This window comes from Vulpes vulpes, chromosome 1 (assembly GCF_048418805.1).
Source record: "Vulpes vulpes isolate BD-2025 chromosome 1, VulVul3, whole genome shotgun sequence".
In the NCBI taxonomy this organism is placed as follows: Eukaryota; Metazoa; Chordata; class Mammalia; order Carnivora; family Canidae; genus Vulpes; species Vulpes vulpes.
The window spans coordinates 39,616,558-39,640,356 of NC_132780.1; the positions used below are offsets into that span (position 1 = coordinate 39,616,558).

The 23,799-nt window shown below is 40.1% G+C and overlaps 1 protein-coding gene across 8 annotated transcripts in view; it reads left to right on the forward strand.

The window, feature by feature from the left end:
• GCNT1 (glucosaminyl (N-acetyl) transferase 1) overlaps positions 1-23,799 on the forward strand; it is a 68,780-nt gene that overhangs the window by 15,547 nt on the left and 29,434 nt on the right. For 6 of the 8 annotated variants that reach the window (XM_026001527.2, XM_026001528.2, XM_072762695.1 and 3 more), the window contains 2 exons: positions 10,251-10,343; positions 11,994-17,523. The exons of 1 other annotated variant lie outside the window; for it this stretch is intronic. In XM_026001527.2, coding sequence (XP_025857312.1) covers positions 12,117-13,403 — 1,287 coding nt within the window. In that variant the 5' untranslated portion in view covers positions 10,251-10,343; positions 11,994-12,116 and the 3' untranslated portion in view covers positions 13,404-17,523. Of the gene's footprint in view, positions 1-10,250; positions 10,344-11,993; positions 17,524-23,799 lie in introns of those variants that run through there. One more of the 8 variants, XM_026001531.2, reaches the window with a different exon arrangement.

A 23,799-nucleotide genomic window follows, 5' to 3' on the forward strand; every position in this document is an offset into this window, starting at 1 on the left:
ATTAGGTATTCTAGAGAGAACCAGATGAAGGGCACTGGTCTTTAGTCTCAGACATTCAGAATGTGTGCATGTGTGTGTAGGTGGAGGACAAGGAAAAGACAAGCATTCAGAGAACAAACCACAGATCAAGTCTAGTCTCTGTGGTCTTATTGTTTACCTTAGATTTACGAAGGAAATTTCCAGAGCACTTTCTCTATTTGACTCTTCCAGATTTCCTGCCTTTTTGTGCACCTGTGTGAGCACACACACGTATGCACATACTTTCATTATTACTGAGCAAAGATCACTTGATGGATGAGGAGCCGTCGTGGGCAGGACAGAGCTGGCCCACTGCTGCAGCTTCTGGACAAAGCTTTTGTTTTTTGAAGATGTTATTTATTTGAGACAGAGAGAGAGAACATGAGCTGGAGGGAGGGGCAAAGGGAGAGGGAGAAACCGACTCCTGGCTCAGCGGGAAGCCTTACATGAGGCTGGATCCCAGAACCCCAAGATCATGACCTGAGCCAGAGGCAGACACTTAACCGACTGAGCCACCCTGGACAGAGCTTTTCTACAGCCTCCTTTCTCTCCTATTACCTACTATCTAAATCCTACTCATCTTTTAAGATTCAGGTTAGCTGTAATCGAGGAAGCTTTGGATCCTTTCTTTTCCTCTTGGTGGACTTCGAGCTTTCAGTTCTGCGGCAGAGAAAATGGTGTGTAATGCATCTTGCCTGCCAAGCCCGGAGGCAGGAATGGCCTCAGCTACTTATGTCCCTGGTGGTGGTTCCAGGGGAGGAAGCAAAGGAGACAGACAAGAGTGCTATTTCCAATAGTGAATGAAATGCCTGAGTTAATTTTGTCCCAGGGTCATATAGTGAATAAATGAAAAAAAAAAAAAAGTCTATAGAATTTTTCATGCCATTAATTCAGGCATAGAGAACTCTCTTCTTTTCCTTCTTTCTTTCTTCTTTCTTATCTTCCTTTTTTCTTTCCCTTCCTTCCTTCTTCCATCTGTCCCTTTTTCCCTACCTCCTTTTCTTCCTTCCTTTTTTCTCTTTTATAGGTGACCACATAGATGAAACCTGGTCTTAGTTAATTCCATCTAATTTAAAATTAGGAGCAGGTCATTGAGAAACTTTCATGAATTATATACCACATATTTTGAATTTATACATTCACTGAATATGCTTAAGTACGGGATTAAACAGCTCATGGGATTGTAAAAAGAAGTAGAAGCAGAAGAAAAGAAATTCCAATAACCATTCCGCTTACTGAGCTTTAAAATGCTGATTTTTATTCATTGTGTTTAAGAACCGATCAGGTGTCTTTGTAGCTCTCAATTTTATCACTACCTTAAAGATTCTAGAAAAATGGTAGCCTTGATTTTAGTCGGAGTTATAAATGCACATTGTTTTTGAAAAGCACGTATTTCCCCAAGAGTGCCAAGGTGTAGGAAGTGTCTAAGATCTGCCCCTACTTGAGAGCTAGCAAGTTTGGCATTTTTCATGCAGGTTCCCTGAGCCTGTGTCCAGAGAACTTGGAGCAACGCTTCGGAAGGGAGAGAGGAGAGATGCTAATTACGTTTTTTAGCAGAGGAACATGGGGTCCCCTTGAAAGAGACTTGTATTTTCATTCAACAGACATAACTGAGTGATTCTCTGTGGCACATTCTGTACCTGGCCCTGGAAGATACAGGTTCTGGAGAAGAGAGCCGTGCTTTCAGCCCTCACCAACTTCAGTCACACCGTCTGACTTTGGTTGTAATATCTTACTTCATGTGGAAGCCCCCTTTCCAAAGAGGGTCCAGTGTCTGTCCGAGAAGGTTCCCTGTTGACTATGTTTCTGTGGTTGGAGCTCAAGAAAACTGGAATGAGCTCTGGGAGACAGTGACCTAAACTGTGGAGCCCGGTGTTTTTTGTTTTGTTTTGTTTTTAAAAGATTTTATTTATTTATTCATGAGAGACACGGAGTGAGAGGCAGAGACACAGGCAGAGGGAGAAGCAGGCTCCATGCAGGGAGCCCGATGTGGGACCCAATCCTGGGACTCCAGGATCACGCCCTGGGCTGAAGGCAAGGCAGGCACTAAACCCGCTGAGCCACCCAGGTGCCCCAAGCTCGATGTTCTTAATCAAGATCCCAGGAGCTTTCCCTGGCCAGTCTGCAGAAGCAGATACCTCTGGGGGTCCAGGAGCTGCCCTTAATGTGACGCCTCAGAAAATCTGGGTACTGTGCTGCCGTGAGTCATGGACAGCAGCCAGGCGACAGAGCGACCAGGCTCCCCCAGGTGAGGTGAGGCTGTGGAGCTCCAGGTGACAGAAAGGACTCTACCCCGAATGGCAGGAAGTAGCCTTGAGATCTCATCCACGTCCTCTTGCTTCTCCAGGCTGCTTCGGGGTGGGGTTTGAGTCACGGTCCTCTGAGATCTTGGGCAGCTTTAGCATCCATCACAGTAGTGGCTATTTTGCTCCTGTCACAGCAGTCTCTGGGATGCAGAATAATAGTCCTTGGGAGTCTGTGAAATTGAGTCCCAGAGGAGCATCCATGGGACCAGAGGCTAGCGCTTCCTGCTGCAGAAGGACAAGGGGTCCCAGACCCACTTGGCTGTGTGTTCATGCGCACCTGTGCGAGCACACACCCATGTGCACATACTTGCCTAGGTGTGTGGGCACCTGTGCACACACATTTTTTTTAAGGAAAAAGGTATTTCCACTATTAAAAAACTGAAACAATAGGCAATAGGCAGAGAGAATTATTCTTATGTATAATAGTTTTGTTTGGACTTAAACCAGAATGACTGGTGGGAATTGTTGAGAAGAAAAGAGTTTACCTTTTTGAAATCCACCCTTTCTTTTTTTTTTTACAGTTGACTCACCTGTCTGCTGTAACCTTCACCAAGGCTAACAAAGCTAAGCAGTGCAGGGCCCTTTTAATCTTACCCCTTATCTGGGAGGCTTGAGAATAATTAGAGGCTGAGCAGGAAAATCCTGATTGTTCTTAGGGGTGTGTGCCTATGGATATGCATATTGACTGAATGTGTTAAATCCTACTTTGAGGTCTAAATATGTTATATCCTATTAGTTTTTTTTTAATTTTTATTTATTTATGATAGTCAGAGAGAGAGAGAGAGAGAGAGAGAGAGAGAGAGAGAGGCAGAGGGAGAAGCAGGCTCCATGCACCGGAAGCCCGACATGGGATTCGATCCGGGTCTCCAGGATCGCGCCCTGGGCCAAAGGCAGGCGCCAAACCACTGCGCCACCCAGGGATCCCTGTCCTATTAGTTTTTAATAAAATATGTATTTTTCTCTCCCTCCCTCTTCTTGCTTTGCCTTTTGAAAAAATTATTATTATTTTTAAAAAAGGAATTTTGGAAAATATAGCCTGAGCCACAGGTAGCACGTTTCTTTAATTTTTTTTTTTTTTTAATTTTCTTCTGTATGTAGTGAGACTTCTCTAAAGTCACTGAAACTAACAAGTGTGTGGGATGAATGTCACCTTTTGGATTCGGTTTATTTAAAAAACTGAGACATGTGCTTAGTTTTTACATTGTAAGATTTTTTTTAAAAGATTTTATTTATTTATTTATTCATGAGAGACACACAGAGAGGCAGAGACACAGGCAGAGGAAGAACTCCCTGCAAGGAGCCCAATGCAGGACTCAATCCCAGGACTCAACCCCGTGTCCCTCATCATATTAGTCCAAACGTGTTGGAGCAAGAATGTGAAAGAGACAAGGTCCTGAGCTGCTGAATTAACAAATTCTGGAAACATCCTACTTTTGGACTTCTTTTTGGGCAAGAAAATTACCCTTATTGGCCATTTGAACTTGTTTTTCCTGTGACTTGCAGCTAATACAGGGTCTTAGGCATCTTCTTGTCTTCTATGATTCTTACAGAAGCTTCTTTTTTTTTTTTTCTTTTAAAGACTTTATTTATTTGACAGAGAGAGAGCAAGAGAGCACAAGCAGGGGAAGGGGGGAGAGGGAGAAGTAGCCTCTCCACTGAGCCGGGAGCCTGACATGGGGCTTGATCTCAGGACCCCTGGATCACAACCTGAGATGAAGGCAGATACTTAACCAACTGAGCCACTCAGGCGCCTCTCCTTTTTGTTTTTTTTAAGAGAGAGAGTGAGAGAGAGCATGAGTGTGCACAAGTGAGGGTGGGGGGACAGAGGGAGAGGAAGAGAGAATCTCAAGCCGGCTCCATGCCTCAGCGCAGAGCCCTCAGGGCAGAACTTGATCCCACTACCTGAGATCATAACCTGAGTTGAAATCAAGAGTAGGACTCTTACCTGGCTGAGCCACTCAGGTGCCCCTTTAAGAAGCTCCTTTTCCTAGAAGAGATACAACTTCAAATAAAGTGCATGTGTTTCTTTGGAAAAAAAAAAAAAAAAAAAAAAAGGCGGGGATCACGCCCTGAGCCTAGGGCAGAGGCTCAACCACTGAGCCACCCTGGTGTCCCCATTGTAAGATTTTCTAAACTTTCCTAACATGTTCCAAACCGAAATCTAGATTTGATAATCACAGGGTTTTAGGCTTGCCTTACATGTATCTCCTCATGTACTTATCGTGGTGAAACAGTCCCCTGCTTTACTTCTTCTGGTAGTAATGGTAGCAAGTCCCCTCCTTACCATTGTGAGCTGTTGAAGCAGTGGGTTCACTTAGGCAGAGGCCTCTTGCTTGGAACAGCCACGGAATTTAGAGCCTCTCCCGTGGGCAGTTATGTGACACTGGGCGAAGCACACAACCCATTTCTTTCAACAACCATCTTTCCCATTGCTCTGTCCTCCTAATAAGGTTTCAGTGAATCTCGATTGGGAAAATCATGTTTACATTATGAAGACTGCTGCCCCTCAGAGCTAAGCCACAGAGCACCCAGATGGCTTTTTTCATCATTGCATGTCTGATTGCTTTGGAAGCAATAATTATCACCCGAACCCTCTCTCACGTGCTTTGTTTTCAGTGTAGTTATGAATTCACCACCCAAACTCTGCCAGTTGTTTAAGTTAGTTTTCAATATGCTTATTCTCATCATTTATTCTACCAGTTTCATCTTGAAGACATCTCTCCTGGGGTCTTTTTATTTTTATTTTTTTCTATTTTCTATTTTATTTTAGAGAGAGGGAGAGTGTGTGTGCGAGATGGGGGAGGGCCAGAATCTCCTGCAGACTCCCTACTGAGCACGCGGCCTGACTCGGGGCTTGATCTCGTGACCCTGAGATCATGACCTGAACTGAAATCAAGAGTCGGTCGCTAAACCAACTGACCTGACATAGCCACCCAGGCACCCTGAAGCCTTCTCATCTGCCCCAGCCTGCTACCCCTGTCTGTTAGCCTGTCCTGTAGTCTAGTCCTTTACTCTCATCCTGGGATATACCTTTTCTGATTCTTATGTTTTCCCTTTTCTTAGTTTATACTTAAGGTTATTTTTTTTTTAAGTGAATTCTACCCCCAGAGTGTGCTCAAACTCACAACCCCCAGATTCAGAGCCACATGCTCTACCGACCGAACCAGCCAGGCACCCCCATACTCTAGTTTTAATGGAGTTGATCCTCTAGTAGCTTCCTGAGATAAAGTGCATAAAGGTAGATATTTTGAGACCTTACCTGTCTTAAGATGTAAAATGTTTTTGTTTTTTTTTTTTGACCCTTACTTGACTTAGTAATTCATCAGGTTCAAAGAATTCTCATCTCCCATTCAGTTTTCTTCAGCATGTTGATGCTGTTCTCATTATCCTATCTGTCTTTTGTGGATGGTTTCTATGAAATTGAAGACACTGTGCTGTTGAATCCTGTCTATGGGGCTTATTTTTCCCCCTCTGGAGACCCATGTCATATTCTTTTTTTTTTTTTTTTTTTTTTTCAGTATTTCATGATTCATGAGTGTGTCTTGGTGTGGATCTGTTTTTTTTTAACCCATTGTATCAGTTTTCCAAGGAGTTTCAATCTGGAAACCATTCCTTCTTTGTGAGAAAGAATCTTTAGCCATTTAATTGTCTTTTTTTGTTTTCTCTTTTTGGAGGTCTTGTTATTCTTCCAGATAGTGGATCTCCTGGTCTGCTTCTCGAAATCACTATTTTTTTTTCCTCTAATTTCCTCATCAGTTGGTTTGCCTATTTGCTTAACTCCCTGAGAGTTTTCCTCAGCTTTCTTTTCCAACACTGCCATTGAGTTTTACAGTTTTCCCTATCATGTCGTTAAGTTTTAAGACCCCTTTTTTATTTGCTAAGTGTTCTGTTTTTGTGGTTTCTGATTTGTTGGAGTCACTGCTATGAGGCAGACCTCCCCAAATGTAGTAACACGAACATTTCCATTTTATCTTTTGCTCACACATTTTTGGGTCAGGAATTCAGAGAAGACCTGAGTGACCATGGGCTAGAGTCATCTGGTAGCTTCCTCACTTATATGTCTGGCAGCTGGACTAGGATGAATGAAGGCTGGGTTCACCTGGGACTGTTGACTTGGGTACCTTGGACTCTCTGGCTTGTTACAACATGGAAGCCGGTTCCAAAAGGAAGCGCCTGGAGAGCAAATTTTCTAAAACAACCAGTTGGAAGCTGCATACATAGTTTTACATGACCCAGACTTGGCACCCAAATAGTGTCACTTCTGCCAAACTCTCCCGGTCATTGTAGCCACAAGGTTGTCCAAATCTAAGGGGAAAGAAGTTTTGACTCTGTCTTGATTGGAGAATGGTAAGGTCACATTGCAAAAGAGCATATGGGACGGGAGTATTGTTTTGCCCATTTTCAGGCCATATAATCTTATTGATTGAATGCAATATTTTTCTTATCTCTCTGAGGATATTATTAATTTTCTTCTCCCCGTACACAATGTGTTTCTTTGAACGTTTAGGGAAATTTCCAATTTAAGCAATATATTTAGGTCTTGGCTTGGTTGGATTCCCCATGAATGAACTCCTGCATTGGGGTGGCTGGTGAAATTCTGGGAGCTGATAGCTGGAAATAGGGAAGGAGATCTCAATACCTATCGTCCTTGGGTTCACTAAGTTCTGCTGTTTCTTGGTTGGAAACCTTGTTTTCCATTGTGCCTGGTGTGCCCCAACATACAGAGACTAAATCTTGGGTCTTGGCCAGGTTTCAGGGTAGAGATACAACTGCTTACAAACAACTGCCAGCCACTACTGTTTTGTTTTGTTTTATTTTGTTTTCAGCCACTCTCACCCCTCACCCTCCGAAATCTGTGCCACCGTTTCCTTGACTCTTCTGAAGATCTTATAGCGTAAAGAGAGCCAGTTCTTTCTTTCCCTACTGACAGTCTGGGATTGTTGGGTCTGCTTAATCAGTTACCTTTCATCTCTCTGCTTTTCAAATTTTACTTGCTGTCTCCTCTCTCACTGCGCCTGAGAACATTTTGTCTGTCCTCCCACTCCAGTGAGCTGCACCCTAGTCCTGACCAGATAGAACTGCTCATTTTATGTTGGAACGCTTCTAGAGACTGTTACTGTTACCTCGGGTGTGTTTGATGCTTTTTTTTTGTTCCTCTTCATTGACCAGCTCTCCTTAGTACCAGCATCAGAACAGATCAGAGTTGACTTTCAGTATTGATAGAGTTTAGTATTCTTGCGGTTCTTGATTTTGATTTTAAAAAACCACCTATGAAGAACTATTGCCTTAAGTACTGGCTTTCCTTTCTTGACATGGTAGAATTATTTTCTCCCATTTCGTCTCAAGTTGTGTTTTCCTACTTAAAAATATTCATGGTGGGATCCACAAGGAAGTCTGTTCTTTCAAGAAAGGCATCAGTGTTCAAGAGAGGGACTTTCTCTAGGATACTTGCTAAGACAGTTGCCAAGTCCGGTAGATTTTGGACGAGGAAGGCTTGGCAGTGTGTTTGGGTCACATAGCAGAATAGCAGATTACATGTAAATGGACTAAGACCTCCACTCACAAGGCAGAGATTGGCAAAATCGATTTTTAAAAAGTGACCCAGTGATAGGATATCTACAAGAGATATGGTTCAGATTTAAAGACACAATTAGGTTGCAGTAAAATAATGCAAATAGATGTGCCATATAAACAAATACCCGAGGTGAGCTAGAGTAACTATAATAAGAGCTGACAAAATAGACTTTAGGGTAAAAATTATTAGAGACAAAGACATTTTGTAATCAAGAAGGGCAACAAGGAATCAGAAGATTTGAACTCCACGATAAACCAACAACTAATGGACATTTGTAGAACACTCCACCCATATCAAATACACATTCTTCTCAAGAACACCTAGAACTTTCTCCAGGATAAGCCATATCTTAGACCATGAAACAAACCTAGGAATGTGATCACCATGTTGAGAGATTAGCCTCTGTTTAGAAACTGCCAAAGTGATTGTACCATTTTGCATAGTTGGTGTTCATTGTGCCTTCTGGGTGTGCAGGTTAATTTTTTTAAATCAAATTTGGGGAATTTTTCAGCATTATTCAGATTTTTTTTCTACCTCCCATGGTACGTATCCAGCCCTCTCTCCCTGCCTTTCCTGTCCCCCTCAGCTTTCCTTCAGCAAATCTTATTATGCATCTGTTGATAATGCTTAATATCTCATACCTCTCCAAGCCTCTGTTCATTTTTCTTAATGTTCTTTACTTTTTGTCCCACAACTAGATATTCTCACTTGACCTGTCCTCAATTCCACTGATTCTTCTGTCAGTTTAAATCTTCTGGTGAACCCCTCTAGACAACTTTTCAGTTCAGTTTATTGCACTTTTGGTTCCAGATTTCTGTTGGAGTTTTTTTCTTTATAATTTTCTATCTCTTTATTGAGATTCTCAATTTGGTTAAATACCATTCTCATTACTTTCAGTTTTTTAGTTCCTTGAAAATATTTATAATAGCTGAAAGTCTTTGTTAAGTCCAATGCCTGGGCTTCCTTAGGGACAGTTTTTATTTACTGTGCTTTTTTTCCTGTATATGGGCCAGACTTTCATGTTTCTTGACATGCCCTGTATTTTTTTTATTGTTAAAGGGACATTTTATTATTTATTTATTTTTTAAAGATTTTATTTATTTCTTCATGAGAGGCACAGAGGGAGAGGCAGAGACATAGGCAGAGGGAGAAGCAGGCTCCCGGCATGGAGCCTGATGCAGATCTTGATCCCAGGACCCCAGGATACCAATAATGGCCAATTATTTTATTTGTATTATTAATATTCACAATTTATTTCCTAAATAAATATTTAAAAGTGTTAACACTAAATATTTCTAGTGTTAATCCTGGTATTAATAAATCTGAGCTGAAGGCAGACGCTCAACCACTGAGTGTGTCCCCCTATGGAGGGACATTTTAGAGATGCCTGGGTGGCTTAGTTAGTTAGGCGTTCAGCTCTTGATTTCAACTCAAGGCCATGAGATCCAGCCCTGCATTAGACTCTGTGCCCAGTTTGGAGCCTGCTTGAGATTCTCTCTCTCCTTGCCCCTCCCACTGCACCCCCAACCCCCACCACCACCATGTACTCTCTCTCTAAAAAAAGGAAAGAAAGAAAAAGGACATTTTCTAATGTGTCAACTCTGGAAGTCGGACTTCTGCCCCGGCCCTGTTCAAAAGGCAAATCCTATTATGGTTTGTTGTTGATGCTGTGTTTGCTTCGTGACTTTGCTAGGTTAGTTTTCAAAAGTTTATTTTCTTTGTAGTGTGAGGCTACTTAAGTCTCTGTTCAGTTAGCTTGGATACTGGATCACCTAATGATTGGATAGAGATTTCTTTGAATGTCTGAACCAATAAGGAGTGGGTACTACTTAGTGGCATCATTTTATGATCTGATGTTTTAATGGCTGTTATGCTTAAGTATTTTTTCAGAATCTCCCCATGTTTCTTGCTAATACAGGTTTGGAGTGGGGTGGTGGAAAAGATAGTTGGAAGAAGACAAGATAAGCAGCTAACTCAATTACAAGATTGGCTTTCATGGGCCAGTAAACACTGGGAAACTTCACAGTGGGGATAGAATATATTGGATTTTCCAATAGTATTGAACCATTAAACTGTTCCTTGGCACCCACTTTGGGACATGCTGCTAGAGTTTTCTTTGGAAAAGTTTGACCCAAATTGCAAATATTTTCAAACATTTAGCAATACACAACCGGCATTAGAAAAACAAGTAAGATTGGAGAGAAGGAAATTTTGAAAATGAGAAATGAACCAGCCATAATTTTGAGAAAAAAAAGTAAATACATAGGATTAGCTCACCAGCATGCTTTCTGAGTGTGTGTATACTTAATGAGCATTACATCCCTTCACACATTTCCCTTTTCATTTCACAGATTTCTTAAAAAGCCTCATGGGACATAGCACCATTGCTGAATGCCTGGTACATATAAGAAACCTGCCTGCATGGGAGGCACTCTACAAACACAGTATGTTACCTGAAATCTGAGAACTAAATGAGCCAGACTTTAATTCTAAATGGTTAAAAAAAAAAAAAAAAAAAGAGCACTTTTCATAACATTATTCTATACAAATAATGGCCAGTTATTTTATTTGTATTAATATTCACAATTTATTTCCTAACTAAATATTTAAAAGTTCTAGTGTTAATCCTTGTATTAAAAAATTATTTTCAGGGGGATCCCTAGGTCGCTCTGCGGTTTAGTGCCTGCCTTTGGCCCAGGGCGTGATCCTAGAGTCCCGGGATCAGGTCCCACGTCAGGCTCCCGGCATGGAGCCTGCTTCTCCCTCCTCCTGTGTCTCTGCTTCTCTCTCTCTCTCTATGTCTATCATAAATAAATAAATAAATCTTTTTAAAAAATTAAAAAAATAAAAAAATAAAAAATTATTTTCAAATCCCTGTATATCTGGTATGGAGATAATCAATGGTATTTGACTTTCTTGTTAGAACAGTAACACTTGGGAGTGCCTGGCTGAATCAGTCGGTGGAGCATAGGACTCTTGATCTTGGGGTTGTAAGTTTGAGCCTCAATTGGGTGTAGAGATTACTTAAAAATAAAATCTTAAAAGAAAAGTAGCATTTATTAGTTATAGTACCAATTTCCAAGTTATAAAATTGATTTTTTAAAATAATATATTTTGTAATATTTATAAACATAGTAAAAATGAGTTGGGTTCCTCATTTGAATATAGACAACTGGTCTGTCATATCTTATAATTTGTATACAACTGTTATTTCTCACAAGCATTAATTATCATAACCTGTTAAAAACAATTCAGGAAATACAAGGCTATGTCTCTATTTTTGATTGTGTATGTCTTCTCTTCCTGCGGTGCCTGGTATGGAATTAAACTAAGATACAAAACAGACTCAAATCCAGCCTGGTTTCAGCCAGTCCTTCGTAATTTAATTTGAAAACTCAGTTTACTTGCTTTTCCTTCTGAGATTCTTAGAAGTCACAGCTATTTTTGAACTTCTCCTTTAGAGCACCTCCAGTCCCAAATTGGTGAAGAGCAGAATGGAGCTGATCTCTTCCAATATGTAGGGCTGCTGATGCCAACTTATGGATAATAATGGATGTGTCCAGACGAATCCAGATTGGTAAAGATTCCAAGGCAAAGGCTGCTAATTAGGACCAGCACAGGAGCAAAAACTCACCTCAGCAACTGTGGAGAGTTAAATAATTGTAGCCTAGGTCTTCAACTGTGATTTTGTACCTTAATATTCCTGAGAGATAAGATGTAGGATATTTCAGCACATCCTTTTTTTTTTTTTTGATTTTTTTTAGAACTTATTTTTAAGCAACCTTCATACTCAATATAGGATTCGAACTCATAACCCTAAGATCAAGAATTGCATGCTCCATTGACTGAGCAAGGCCAGTCCGCCCCCCTTGTATTCTTTCTTAATAATCTGGTATTAATATTACAGACTGTGAGTTTCCTAGAACACTATTCTCTTGTTGACCAATTTGGTTCTGTTTTGAACATCTGACCTCATAGCAAAGAGAATAGTTTTTAAACCTGAGAAGATGTTGTAAAAAATTGTATTTATATACATTCTTTCTGTTTTTTTGTTTTGTTTTGTTTTGTTTTGTTTTATTGTTCTCTGTCTCAAGATGCCTTTGCAGTTTTGCTAAATGCAAACTAACAACTCTCAAGGCCACGACAGAAGAGAAATCATGACTGCTTAAAGCCTAGAAGACTGCCCTTAATAGAGTAATCCCCAATTGTTGTTTGAAATGCTGAGAACATTGCTGCGGAGGAGACTTTTCTCTTATCCCACAAAATACTACTGCCTGCTTCTTGTTTTTTCCGTAGTCACCTTCTCTGTTTTGCGAATTCATCAGAAGCCCGAATTTGTAAGTGTTGGACATTTGGAGCTGGTTGGAGAGAATCCTAGCAGTAATATTAATTGTACCAAAGTTTTACAGGGTGATGTAGATGAAATCCAAAAGGTACAGCTTGAAATTCTAACAGTGAAGTTTAGACAGCGCCCTCGGTGGACAACCAGTGACTATATAAACATGACCAGAGATTGTAATTCGTTCATCAAGAGGCGCAAATACATCATGGAACCCCTTAGTAAAGAAGAAGCAGAATTTCCCATAGCATATTCTATAGTAGTTCATCACAAAATTGAGATGCTTGACAGGCTCCTGAGGGCCATCTACATGCCTCAGAATTTCTACTGCATTCACGTGGACAAAAAATCCGAGGATTCCTTCTTGGCTGCCGTGCTTGGCATTGCGTCCTGCTTCAGTAACATCTTCGTGGCCAGTCAGCTAGAGAGTGTGGTATATGCCTCATGGAGTCGAGTTCAGGCTGACCTCAACTGCATGCAGGACCTCCATAGGATGAGTGCAGACTGGAAGTACTTGATAAATCTTTGTGGCATGGATTTTCCTATCAAAACCAACTTGGAAATTGTCCGGAAGCTCAAATCGCTAATGGGTGAAAACAACCTAGAAACTGAGAGAATGCCATCCAACAAAAAAGAAAGGTGGAAAAAGCATTTTACAGTTGTTAATGGAAAGCTGACCAACACAGGGACTGACAAAATGCATCCACCTCTTGAAACACCTCTATTTTCAGGCAGTGCTTATTTTGTGGTCAGTAGGAAGTATGTAGAATATGTGCTAAAGAATGAAAAAATCCAAAAGTTTATGGAATGGGCAAAAGACACATACAGCCCTGATGAGTACCTCTGGGCCACTATTCAGAGGATCCCTGAAGTCCCAGGCTCGCTGTCCTTAAGCCAGAAGTATGACATGTCTGACATGCATGCAATCGCAAGGTTTGTCAAATGGCAGTACTTTGAAGGTGATGTTTCCAAGGGTGCCCCCTACCCACCGTGCAGTGGGGTCCATGTGCGTTCTGTGTGTGTTTTCGGAGCAGGTGACTTGAACTGGATGCTACGCAAGCACCACTTGTTTGCCAACAAGTTTGACACAGACATTGACCTCTTTGCCATCCAGTGTTTAGATGAGCATCTGAGGCATAAAGCCCTGGAGACATTAAAACACTGACTGTTCATTTTGGGCAACGTTAGAAATAAGAAGACACGTGCATGAGATACACCCCATCTGATTCTTCTGCCCAGTAATAAACATCAGAGAAACTGTAGGGTGTGCTCTTTGGGTTGGGACTCCAATTAGAAATGTCCTCGAAACTGTGGTTTCTGCGGAGCACAGTGGGTTAGAAAGGTTATAGCATCAAATGTTGACCTAGAGTTAGCAGGGGCTGTGACAGGTTGGAAGGCACTGGGGGGGGGGGGGGCACTGGCTCAGGTGGCTGGGGAAGAGGCTGAATGCAAAAACCAGCCTGTTAAAAGAACTCAGGGACTTAACAAAATGACTAAGATTTCATCTGTGCCAAAATTACTTTGAGAGCTTTAATGATGACAATTTTCTTGGTTTGAATAAATTTGCAGCAACAACAACCAATTGTAAGGGTGTAATTTATCTTGCAGGTTTTATTTGGTGAAATAGAAAATTGACTTTAAATGGTCCTTGTAAATAATTTACTTTCTGCTGTAACATTGTGCTGTGTAGCATATCAGTATGCATTGTCTCAGGGAACTTGAAAAAAATGAGCTTGATTGAATGTGAATATTTCTAATTTTCGCTTCTAAAATGTATATATGTTTTTAAAAACAACAACAAAAAAGTAGCACTGTCTAGCTTAGTTGATTCTATGAATCATCTTATTAGAAAAGATATCTTAAGTTATTTAAAAAGTTGAGATATCTTTATTATTATAAATTACAGAGAAACTCAGAGAAATTCCATTTTTCCAAGTATTTGTCTCTACTCACCCCCACCCTCATCTCCTCAGACCCTGCTATCAAGATGTATAAAAACTTGTTTCCATAATTCCCCAGAATACTGCCTCAGTTCTCTTATGTGACCCGAGACAGAAAGAGTGTTGTATGTATGGGCAGTGGAGATCTAAGACATGGAGGAGGAGGAGGAGGCATGAGGAGTTGGAGGAGAGGTAGGCATGAGGAGTTGGAGGAGAGGTAGGCATGAGGAGTTGGAGGAGAGGCAGCCTATTTGGGCAATTTCTGAGATCTTTGATGAATGTTCTAGCAGTCAGTACTATTTCCAGATAGTAAGGCTATTGCTCTTTGGATCCACTTATGCCCAGCTTCCCAGGGACAACTTAATGTCACCTGTGTCTCTATTTCAAAGGACTGGCTGGCTTCTGTTGTCCTTGCTTCTTCGTGGTACCTGCCCCTTGGTTGTTGTTTAGCCCTTGGATTGTAAGTTTCCTTCTTCCTCAGAACCCATGAGGAGGGAACCAAGTCCTGTGCCACATACATACTTGAAGGCCTGATAATTGTGAAGGGAACATCAGGTTTGGGGCAGATTGTTTCAGTGTTGATATTCACAGCCTACGGTTTCTGCTCTACTTTTCCACCAAAAGACAAATGATTTGAAGTTGCCATTGTGCTGTCTCCTATCTCAAAGTAAATGAAGATTAGAAAGAAAAAAAAGAAAACGTGCTCTTTTGCTAAGCTGATACTATTCAGCCAGAGATCTAACAGGAAATGTGATGCTTTATCAGTTTTCAGACACTCAACTGAGAAAATGATTTTATTCCTTAAAGTTAGAGAGCATTTTCATTTTACGGAGAGAGCTTTGTTGTGCTGACCCTCCTGAATGAAATTTTCACATTTTTAAAATCTTTATCATCATGTGTAAACATGCAAGTCAGTAGATTGGTGTGCTTTGCATGATTAGGACAGACATTGTTGGGCCAAGAAAAACATATTCAGAAAACTCAAAGATAATGTACATGAGGGCATAAGATGATAATGCCTTCTCTTTTGCCTTCTCATTCGGTTTGCTCTTTTAATGCATGTCAAATGTTTCTCCCATGCTCTCTTAGCAGGAGATTTTATCTATAGATGAGTCCTTTTTTTCTCTGAAATTAGTGGTATTCATTGACAAATACTTTGTGTCTATGTCTTATATTTTTACTTAATTCATGGTGTCTGGTTTTATGCACATTTTTTCATTTATTTTGAAAATTTGCAAATTTACAAAAAAGTTAAAAATAATAGTACAGTGAACGCCATATAACCCTCACCTGGAATCTCTGGTTGTTAACATTGTGCCCTATTTGCTTTAAATTATATGGATTTTGGAATTTAACAAAATTGAAGATTAAGTGTATCTTTAATTTATTAATATCCAAAGTTATTTATTTCAACACTCTTATTGTAGTGTGACTGCATCTGACTTGCATTTAAAATTGAGCGGTTTTGAGAGATTTTTCTCCACCAAAGATATAAAAATAAGACTTTAGAGTCTCACTTCCCAAGTACCCCACTAAAACTCTGGACCTACTGTCTTCTATATAGCAGTGGTACTTCAGTATTCTAAATGGCACTTGGTGGGACATGTCTGAACATTACCCTATTGCTAATGTCTATTAGAGGGATTATATAGAATTTGTTTATTGTGACTTCCTTTTGTACATTTTAGCATAACTTAAAGCAAATAAAATTCATACTGCCGGGACGTGGGGTGATGGGCTGCCTCAGTCAGTAGCGCATGCGACTCTTGATCTCAGGGTATAGAGATTACTTAATAATAAAATCTTTAAAAATAAAATAAAATTCATACTATTGGGACAAGCAATTTGAAGAACCAAAAAGATGGTTTCAAAAGGAAGCAAAAATGCAAGTTCTTTGAGAAAGATATAGAAATTATTTAAATTGTTTCCTATATGTCAGTTATTAAACACTGCTTTTACTGTCACTTAGGGTCTTATGTAGGGAATTATTAGGATTCATTCACAAAACAAACTCAATTTTGAGATGGAAGTTTTATTCTAGTTAATGACATACTACATCAGATTAACATATTACTTACAAAGAGCAAGAGTTAACAAAAACAGTTCTTCTATAGGCAATTACCTAGGCTCTTCCACACCATAGTAAAAAAAAACTGTTAAGCTTTGCAAATGTGAATTGTTGGGGAGGGAAAAATTTTAGTCTATCCAGTAAGGTTCTAGCTGGCCTGAGAATCAAACTGACATGAGACCAAGTAAGGAGAAATTAACAAGAGAAAGTCAGAGGGGTGCCTGGCTGGCTCAGTAGAGCCTGTAACTCTTGATCTTGGGGGTCATGAGTTTGAGTCCCACATTGGGCATGGAGCCTACTTAAAAAAAAAAAGAAAAAAATCAAACTAAGTTTAATAAATAACGTGTACCTTCTGTGTACATGGCAGAGACCCAAGTAAACAGTAAGTCCCTGACTGATGCCATTGCCTTAAGCATCAGCTCTAGTTAAAGACAAAAGGTTTTGGGGATAGAGAGGGCATTATGGGAGGTTACCAAAAAAAGCACAATAAACCAAGGTAAGGTTATTATGCAGATTTAAGTCCATGCCTTTTCGATTGATAAGTTTCTAGAGATTTAGAGTCATCCTCTTCTTGGTATCGAAGGAGACACCCTTAAAGGGAGATTTCTCTTGTATATATAAATGTCTCCTAAAAGGGTAACTTCTCAGTTTTCAGAGTTTTCTGTGTCTGTAGTTTCTTTAAAAAAATATAGCATAGGGGTACTTGGGTGGCTCAGTAAGGTAAACTTTGACTCTTGATTTCAGCTCAGGTCACATGGTCTCAGAGTTGTGAGATCAGGCCCCACATAAGGCTCTGTACTCTCCTTGAGATTTTCTCCCTCTCCCCACTGTTCATGTGAGCTCCATCCCTCTCTCTCTCTCTCAAGTAAATAAATATTTATGAAAAAAATAACCAACTTAAAAATTGAATATGCCAAGAGGCAAATTTTGGGGCAGCAAAATCTGCTTCCCCTTCAGAAGCATTATTGTCTCCAAATTTGGATTTGTATCATTCGTCAAATACAGTTCACTCCAATGTAAGTAGATGTTCTTTTGTAGTTATTTAGGGGAAGAGGAAACCATGTTTTAATTTATTAAAACTGTAGGGTCCATTAAACTGGATTGTTGTAGTTTGCTTAGAAAATAAGTTAATTCTCATTATGTTAAATACAAAACAAATGAAACACTGTTTTATGGCAAGTGGGGCTACCATAGGTTTTACTCTTTTGATTGTGGGCATGACTGAATGCATTTGTAACTAGTCATATCACTATTAAAATCAACCATTTAGAAATCAATGCCTTGTCTCACAAATTATTCTTTTTTCCTTAGCTACCAGCACTCAGATTTAGTAGTTGATGTGATATTTTGTAATCAAGCAGTGTTGTATATGAGTATTGATTAAAAACATCAATTCTCCAGGCAGAAATGTCTGAGAGGAAGAGGGTGTGACAGTGGTAGAAAATTTAACACAGATGATGCAAAATATTCAGACGGGGGCCTTTAGAAGAATGCAGTGTCTGTTGATGGGAGGGGTGAGGGAGGGCAGTTTTCTAGTCAGTTCCATATCAATGACCACAAATACTAAAGATCTGCTATTTGCTGTGGTTTGTGTGTGAGGGGATGCAACTGAGGGAAAGGAGCCCCCTCGAAAAAAAATATCAAGTGCCCGCTCAAATGTCCTCCCAATTGATCTGTTAAAGCCTTCTGGTGCTCTTTGGCCTCAATTTAGATGAAACACACTCTAGAAAGTGACAATATTGATTAACCCTAGATCTTGCTCTAATAACTTGAAAATTTTAATATATATCCTTTATAAGCTTGCTTGCCAAAGATTTAATTTTTAATATGTGCTTTCTTAAAGTTTTCAGGGCTTATCATCAGAATATTGATTTAATATTTTTGATGCAATAAGATTGAAATTAGAAATGACTTAGAGCTATTGGGGAGGAAAAAACTTCGTTACTGCAGATTATATTTTTGTCCAAATAGAAAGCCCAAAATATATTAGGATTTTTATAAAATTAACCAATATAACCAGATATTCAAAGATTAATAGGTTTCCCATATTCGAGCAAAAAATAATGGTTTTAAAATATAATTGGATTATGTTACTATTCATCATGGCAACAAGCTCAGTAAAATGTTTGAACATAAGATGTGTGTAAGACAAATAGACTTGTATAATGGAAAACTACATTGCACTCCAAGACAAATATTTCAAACATGACCTTTCCCAAAGCAGTCCATCTGCTAAATGGAAGTCTAAACATACTCTCAAAGGTTAGTAAAATAGTTCTAAATTTCATCTGAGAGAAAAAATGTGCAAGGATAGCTAGGAGGGGTGCCCGGGTGGCATAGTCAGTTAAGTGTCCAACTCTTGATTTCAGCTCTCTCCTCTGGGTAGGCTTGCAATTTTTGAAGGCCATAGGCCGCTGCAGCCTTCTTTGCCTGGCAAAGCAATAAAACTATCTTCCTCTTAATCCCAAATTCTGTCTTTAGGTTAAATTTGGGTTCTGAAGCATGGGGGTAGGTTTTCGACAACAGAACCTTCAGAATACAGGAAGGGAAAGGCAAATTTATTTTATTCAACAAGCCCATATTGGAGAACACTGATTAAAGCCTCATAAACCACCAAAATCCAGATTGATTAAAAATGAAATAAATAGATGAACATACCAGTGACGATCTGCATGTGATGGAATTTTCCAGATTCTTTAATAAACAGATTATAGATTTAACTAAAAGTATGTATCTTCTGAATATGAGAAAGCAAAAGGCAATCAAAACTGGAAAACTTGCTAACAATTTTTGAAAGAGGGAGGCTGAATACTTTAATATGGAAATATTTTATTCTAATATTTTTTAAAAAGCCTTATTAAGATAGAAATCATATATCATGCAATTCACCTATTTAAAATGTACAGTTTGATGGTTTTTAATAGAAATTAGCTTTAGACACAACACAATTAGCTTTAGAATATTTTTATCACCAAAAAAAAAAAAAAAAAAGAATAGCCGGGGGGACATCCTCAGTGGTTGAGCATCTGCCTTTGGCTTAGGTGATCCTGGGGTCCTGGAATCAAGTCCCACATCAGGCTCCTCTGAGCAGGGTGGTCTCTCCTCATTACCCCTAATAAACTAATAAATCTTTTAAAAGCACTAAAATGCCAAGAGTAAAATTAACAAAGGTTGTTATAACCCATAGAAGATGAAGTATAAATGGTGATTATGAAATACTGATATTCCGGACATCTGGGTGGCTCAGTGGTTGAGCCTTTGGCTCAGGGCATGATCCTGGAATTCTGGGATGGAGTCCCACATTGGGCTTCCTGTGTGGAGCCTGCTTCTCTCTCTGCCTCTCTCTCTGTGTCTCTCATGAATAAATAAATAAGATCTTAAAAAAAAAAAAGGAATACAGATATTCAATACAAATAATCCAAATTAAAACAATTTAACTTTTATACATACCAAATTAGCAGGGGTTTTTTTAAGGGGGTTTTAATATTCACCTTCATAATTATTAGTGATCAGGATCTACATTTAAATGCAGTGTTAGTCCATATTCTTATTTATGATGAAATGTAAAATTACACAAATCTCCAATGATAGAGAAATAAATGTGCATTTTTTTAATATTCATATGATGGGGTATTGTGGAATGTTCTTATAGTATACCTAGTGCCATGGTAAATTACTATAGGTTAAGGGAAGTAAACTGGAGGCTATATATATGATCTCAATTATGAAAAAAAAAAATGATATTGAACACAAAGGAGCATTCAGAATTTCCCTGAAATATCACATCTTGATATTTTGAGAGCAATTCCTTCCAGGTGTATAAAATTGTTGCCTGCCAAAAAGTTATTTGGAGCATTTTCCACATACAGTTTGCCTCACGGAATCTTATTAAAGATTCTCACCCCCAGCATTTATTGGAGGGAGAGAGGAGCCCTCTTTTCTCCCCATTTCTCTTTAACCCAGAAATGTTTTTGGCTTTAAGCTTCGGTGCTCAACAATGTGTCCCAAAGCCCTGTCCTCCGGGAAGCCCTGTAAGACACTTTACCTGTATATCCTGATTGGAGAAAACCCTTACACAGAACTAACCAGAAGATTAACTTAACTGATCCTATAAGGGCACTGTCAGCCTGGCTTCAAGATCCCAGGACATCTAGATTGGCACCAGTTTTGCCTACAATGCCTTTGAAGGTATGTACGAAATTTCGTTATCTGATGCCAGATAAATGATCACTTAATTGGTCTAATTCTTTAGCTGCATACCAATGCAAAACAAATGTTCCCTTCAGCAGGCAGACTTGAAAATAGACTCTGGTGTCATCCAGCTGCATATCTGATCAATCGTGGGAGGAACTTGGATGCAGAGTACCAGTGCAGAAGGAGGAGCCTATTTAACCCAAGAATTTGGTACATTTCCTGGAAAGGCTCAATTACCTTCAAGATCAGCTGAGACACAGAAACCAATTTTTTTCTTTAAAAAAATAATGTGTTTTGTGTTCAGGGATATTTTTAAAGATTTATTTCTGCAAAACTAATCACTAGCCTAAACACTAACTGGGTATAGAGAACTTACTCTCTTTGTCCTCAGACTTATTAGTAGACTTTTTTGGCCCAGTCAGAATTTTTTAACTTTCTTAAAAGGAGAAATATTTTCTTTTGGGGAAGCTTTCTATACTTCCCCACCCAAAGAAACATGCTCCTTCAAATATGTCCCTTAGCTAATGATAACAGCTAACCTTCATCCAGCATTTCCTTACTACACATTCCAGGCACCTAGCACCTTCTTTCACTTCACAGCCACTTTGAGAGCACATGCTAGTCTTGACCTGTTTTCAAAGGAGCCAAAGAAGTATATGAACCTGTAGTAAATGGCATCTGATAAAGCAAAAAGGTTTTATCTGATCTGTTTTTCCATCTGAAGATTCATTCTATCTCCTTCCCCAGACCTTGCCCTACTTTGAGTGTAGTGCTTCTTTGGTCTTTAAACACACGAACACATTGAGGAATAAAAGGTGGAAGCAAGAAGAATTAATTCTTGAGCCTTGGCTGAATCACTCCCACGAGCACGTGGAGTGAGGAAGAGAAAGAGCAGAAGTGGACAGTGTGGTGAACATCACTCCAGTGAGAGCCACGCCAAGGAGGAGAGGCAGGTGAGAAACCCTGAGTCACAATAGTCCTAAAGGTAAAAGCCAGAGAAAAGAATCTGGAAGCCACAAAAGGGAATAGCTTCAATAGGCATGGTCAGTCTTAATACTCTAAAGTTTAGGAAGTTTGAGAGGGAAAGGTTTGGGTATAAAATATCTGATAGTCATCAAACTCCAATTCCAGAGATGGAGTCCATCTAAGTAGGCAAGTGTTGCTTCTCTAGCTGATGTAACTAATACACCCGCCCAAACACACCAGAAAGGGTAGTCTCAGGACTGTGAGCTACCAGAAGCTTGTTTGGTGAGCCTGGTAGGCCTATAGGGCTGGCTTTGGTGTTGCTGAGGGAATTCTGTACACAGCTGGGTTTTGCTGAAGAATCTGAGAGGAGGAGGTACAAGCTTCAAAGACCACAGAGCATTGTTGGGGGCAGGGTGGTGGGTAGGCCGACAGTCTGTGGAGAAAGCAAGGGGAGGCTGTAAAGGGAGTCTTACCCCTCTTGATCTCAGGTGACCAGCCATCTGGGTTTGCCTAGGACTGAGGAGGCGCCCAGAGCCAGGGCCTCAAATGCTAAAACCAGGATGAGCTGGTCATGGAACCTTTGTCTTACCCTCCAAATCTTCAGGAAAATCTACATCAGTGCTTTGAGAGTGGAATTTATATTTTCTGGGTGTTGGCACTAGAAATTGGCCTGGACGTAGGCACAGAGAAAGAAGAGCAGCGAGGGGTGGCTCGAGTAAGAGAGAATGATAAGGGAGCAGGAGCATGGCAGGGGGATGACATCTTCTCATGCAAACTGAGAAGCCCAACTCAAACTCCCACCTCTGAGGGGGTCTTTGTGAGCAGAGTTGGTGGATGGGGAGAAATCAGGACAAGCCTAACCCAGCTGGCTCCAATGATGGCATGCATATCAGTGCAGGCAGTGAATTACACTGCAGGTTCTACTTTGGAAAACCCTTCTATGATATATCCAGTTACTGAGGTTACCAACCCAAGAGGCATCCCTGAGTTTCCAACTTTCCTCCAGCCAGTCACTAAGATAGATCTCTCTTCCAACAGTGCCTTTTCAAGTTCTCTCCTCTTGTCCTCAAGCCCAGCTCAGTTCCTTTCCATCTCTCACCTGGAGCATTGTCCCTTTCCACGCTGCCTGTTCTTAAATGTTGGCTTCCAGAAAATGTCACCAACACAATCTGGTTGCAAGACAGAACAGAGTTGATTGCTCACTACAGTAATGGAGAGCTTCCATCTCCAGGTTACTGGTGGCATCTCAGAGGGAAGAGAACTAAGTGGGGCTCTTTAGGAGTTTTTAATCTGGTTAAGTTGGGTCTGACAATGTGGGATCTTGGCTAATGATAGTAACAAAATAGTCTAGGATCAGAAGACATAGTAATCTGTGTGGGTGTAGATGGTTTTGCCTCTCTCCTCCTTACCTTATCTCTCACTCTTCCAAACCAATAACAGCAAGAACAACAAAAATAACAGTAACAATAATAGTAGCAGTAAACACTTACTTAACTGTCATCCTGTGCCAACATTTTAGAGATATTTGCCCATTCAATCCTTCACCCACAGTCTGATGGGCACGAGCACAGCCATCCATATTGTACAAATGCAGGAATGAAGCAACTCAACCTTTTTAGTGTTGAATAATATTCCATTTTCTGAGTATACCATGGGTGTTATTTATTCATTTGCCCACTGAAGGACATCTTGGGTGCTTCTAAGTTTTGGAGATGCTGAAGAAAGCAGCTATAAACATCTGTGTTCAGGTATTCACGTGGGCATAAGTTTTCAACTCTTTTTTTGTAAATACCAAAGAACACAATTGCTGGGTTGTGTTGGTAAGACTTGTGTCTAGTTATGTACGAAGCCCCCAAATTGTGGTCAGCAGTGGCTATACCATTTCACATTCCCACCAGCAATGAATGAGAGTTCCTGTTGCTCCAATCTTCAACCAGCATTGGGTGTTGTCAATGTTCTAGATTTTGGCCATTCTTGTAAGTCTGTAGTGGCATATCGTTGTTTTAATTTGTAATTCCCTGATTACAGTGAGGTGGAGCATCTTTTCTTTATTCCATTTTTTTTCTTTTTTCCATGGAGCATCTTTTCATATGCTGATTTGACATCCGTCTCTCTTCCTTTATCTGTCCAAGTCTCTTGCCCATTTTTAGAATTAGGTTGTATACAGTGTTTGTAATTGGCTTTTAAGAGTTCTTTGTGGGATCTCTGGGTGGCTCAGCGGTTTAGCACCTGACTTTGGCCCAGGGCGCGGTCCTGGAGTCCCGGGATCGAGTCCCACTTAGGGCTCCCGGCATGGAGCCTCCTTCTCCCTCTGCCTGTGTCTCTGCCTCTCTCTCTCTCTCTTTCTCTCTCTCTCTCTGTCTATCATAAATAAATAAATAAATCTTTAAAAA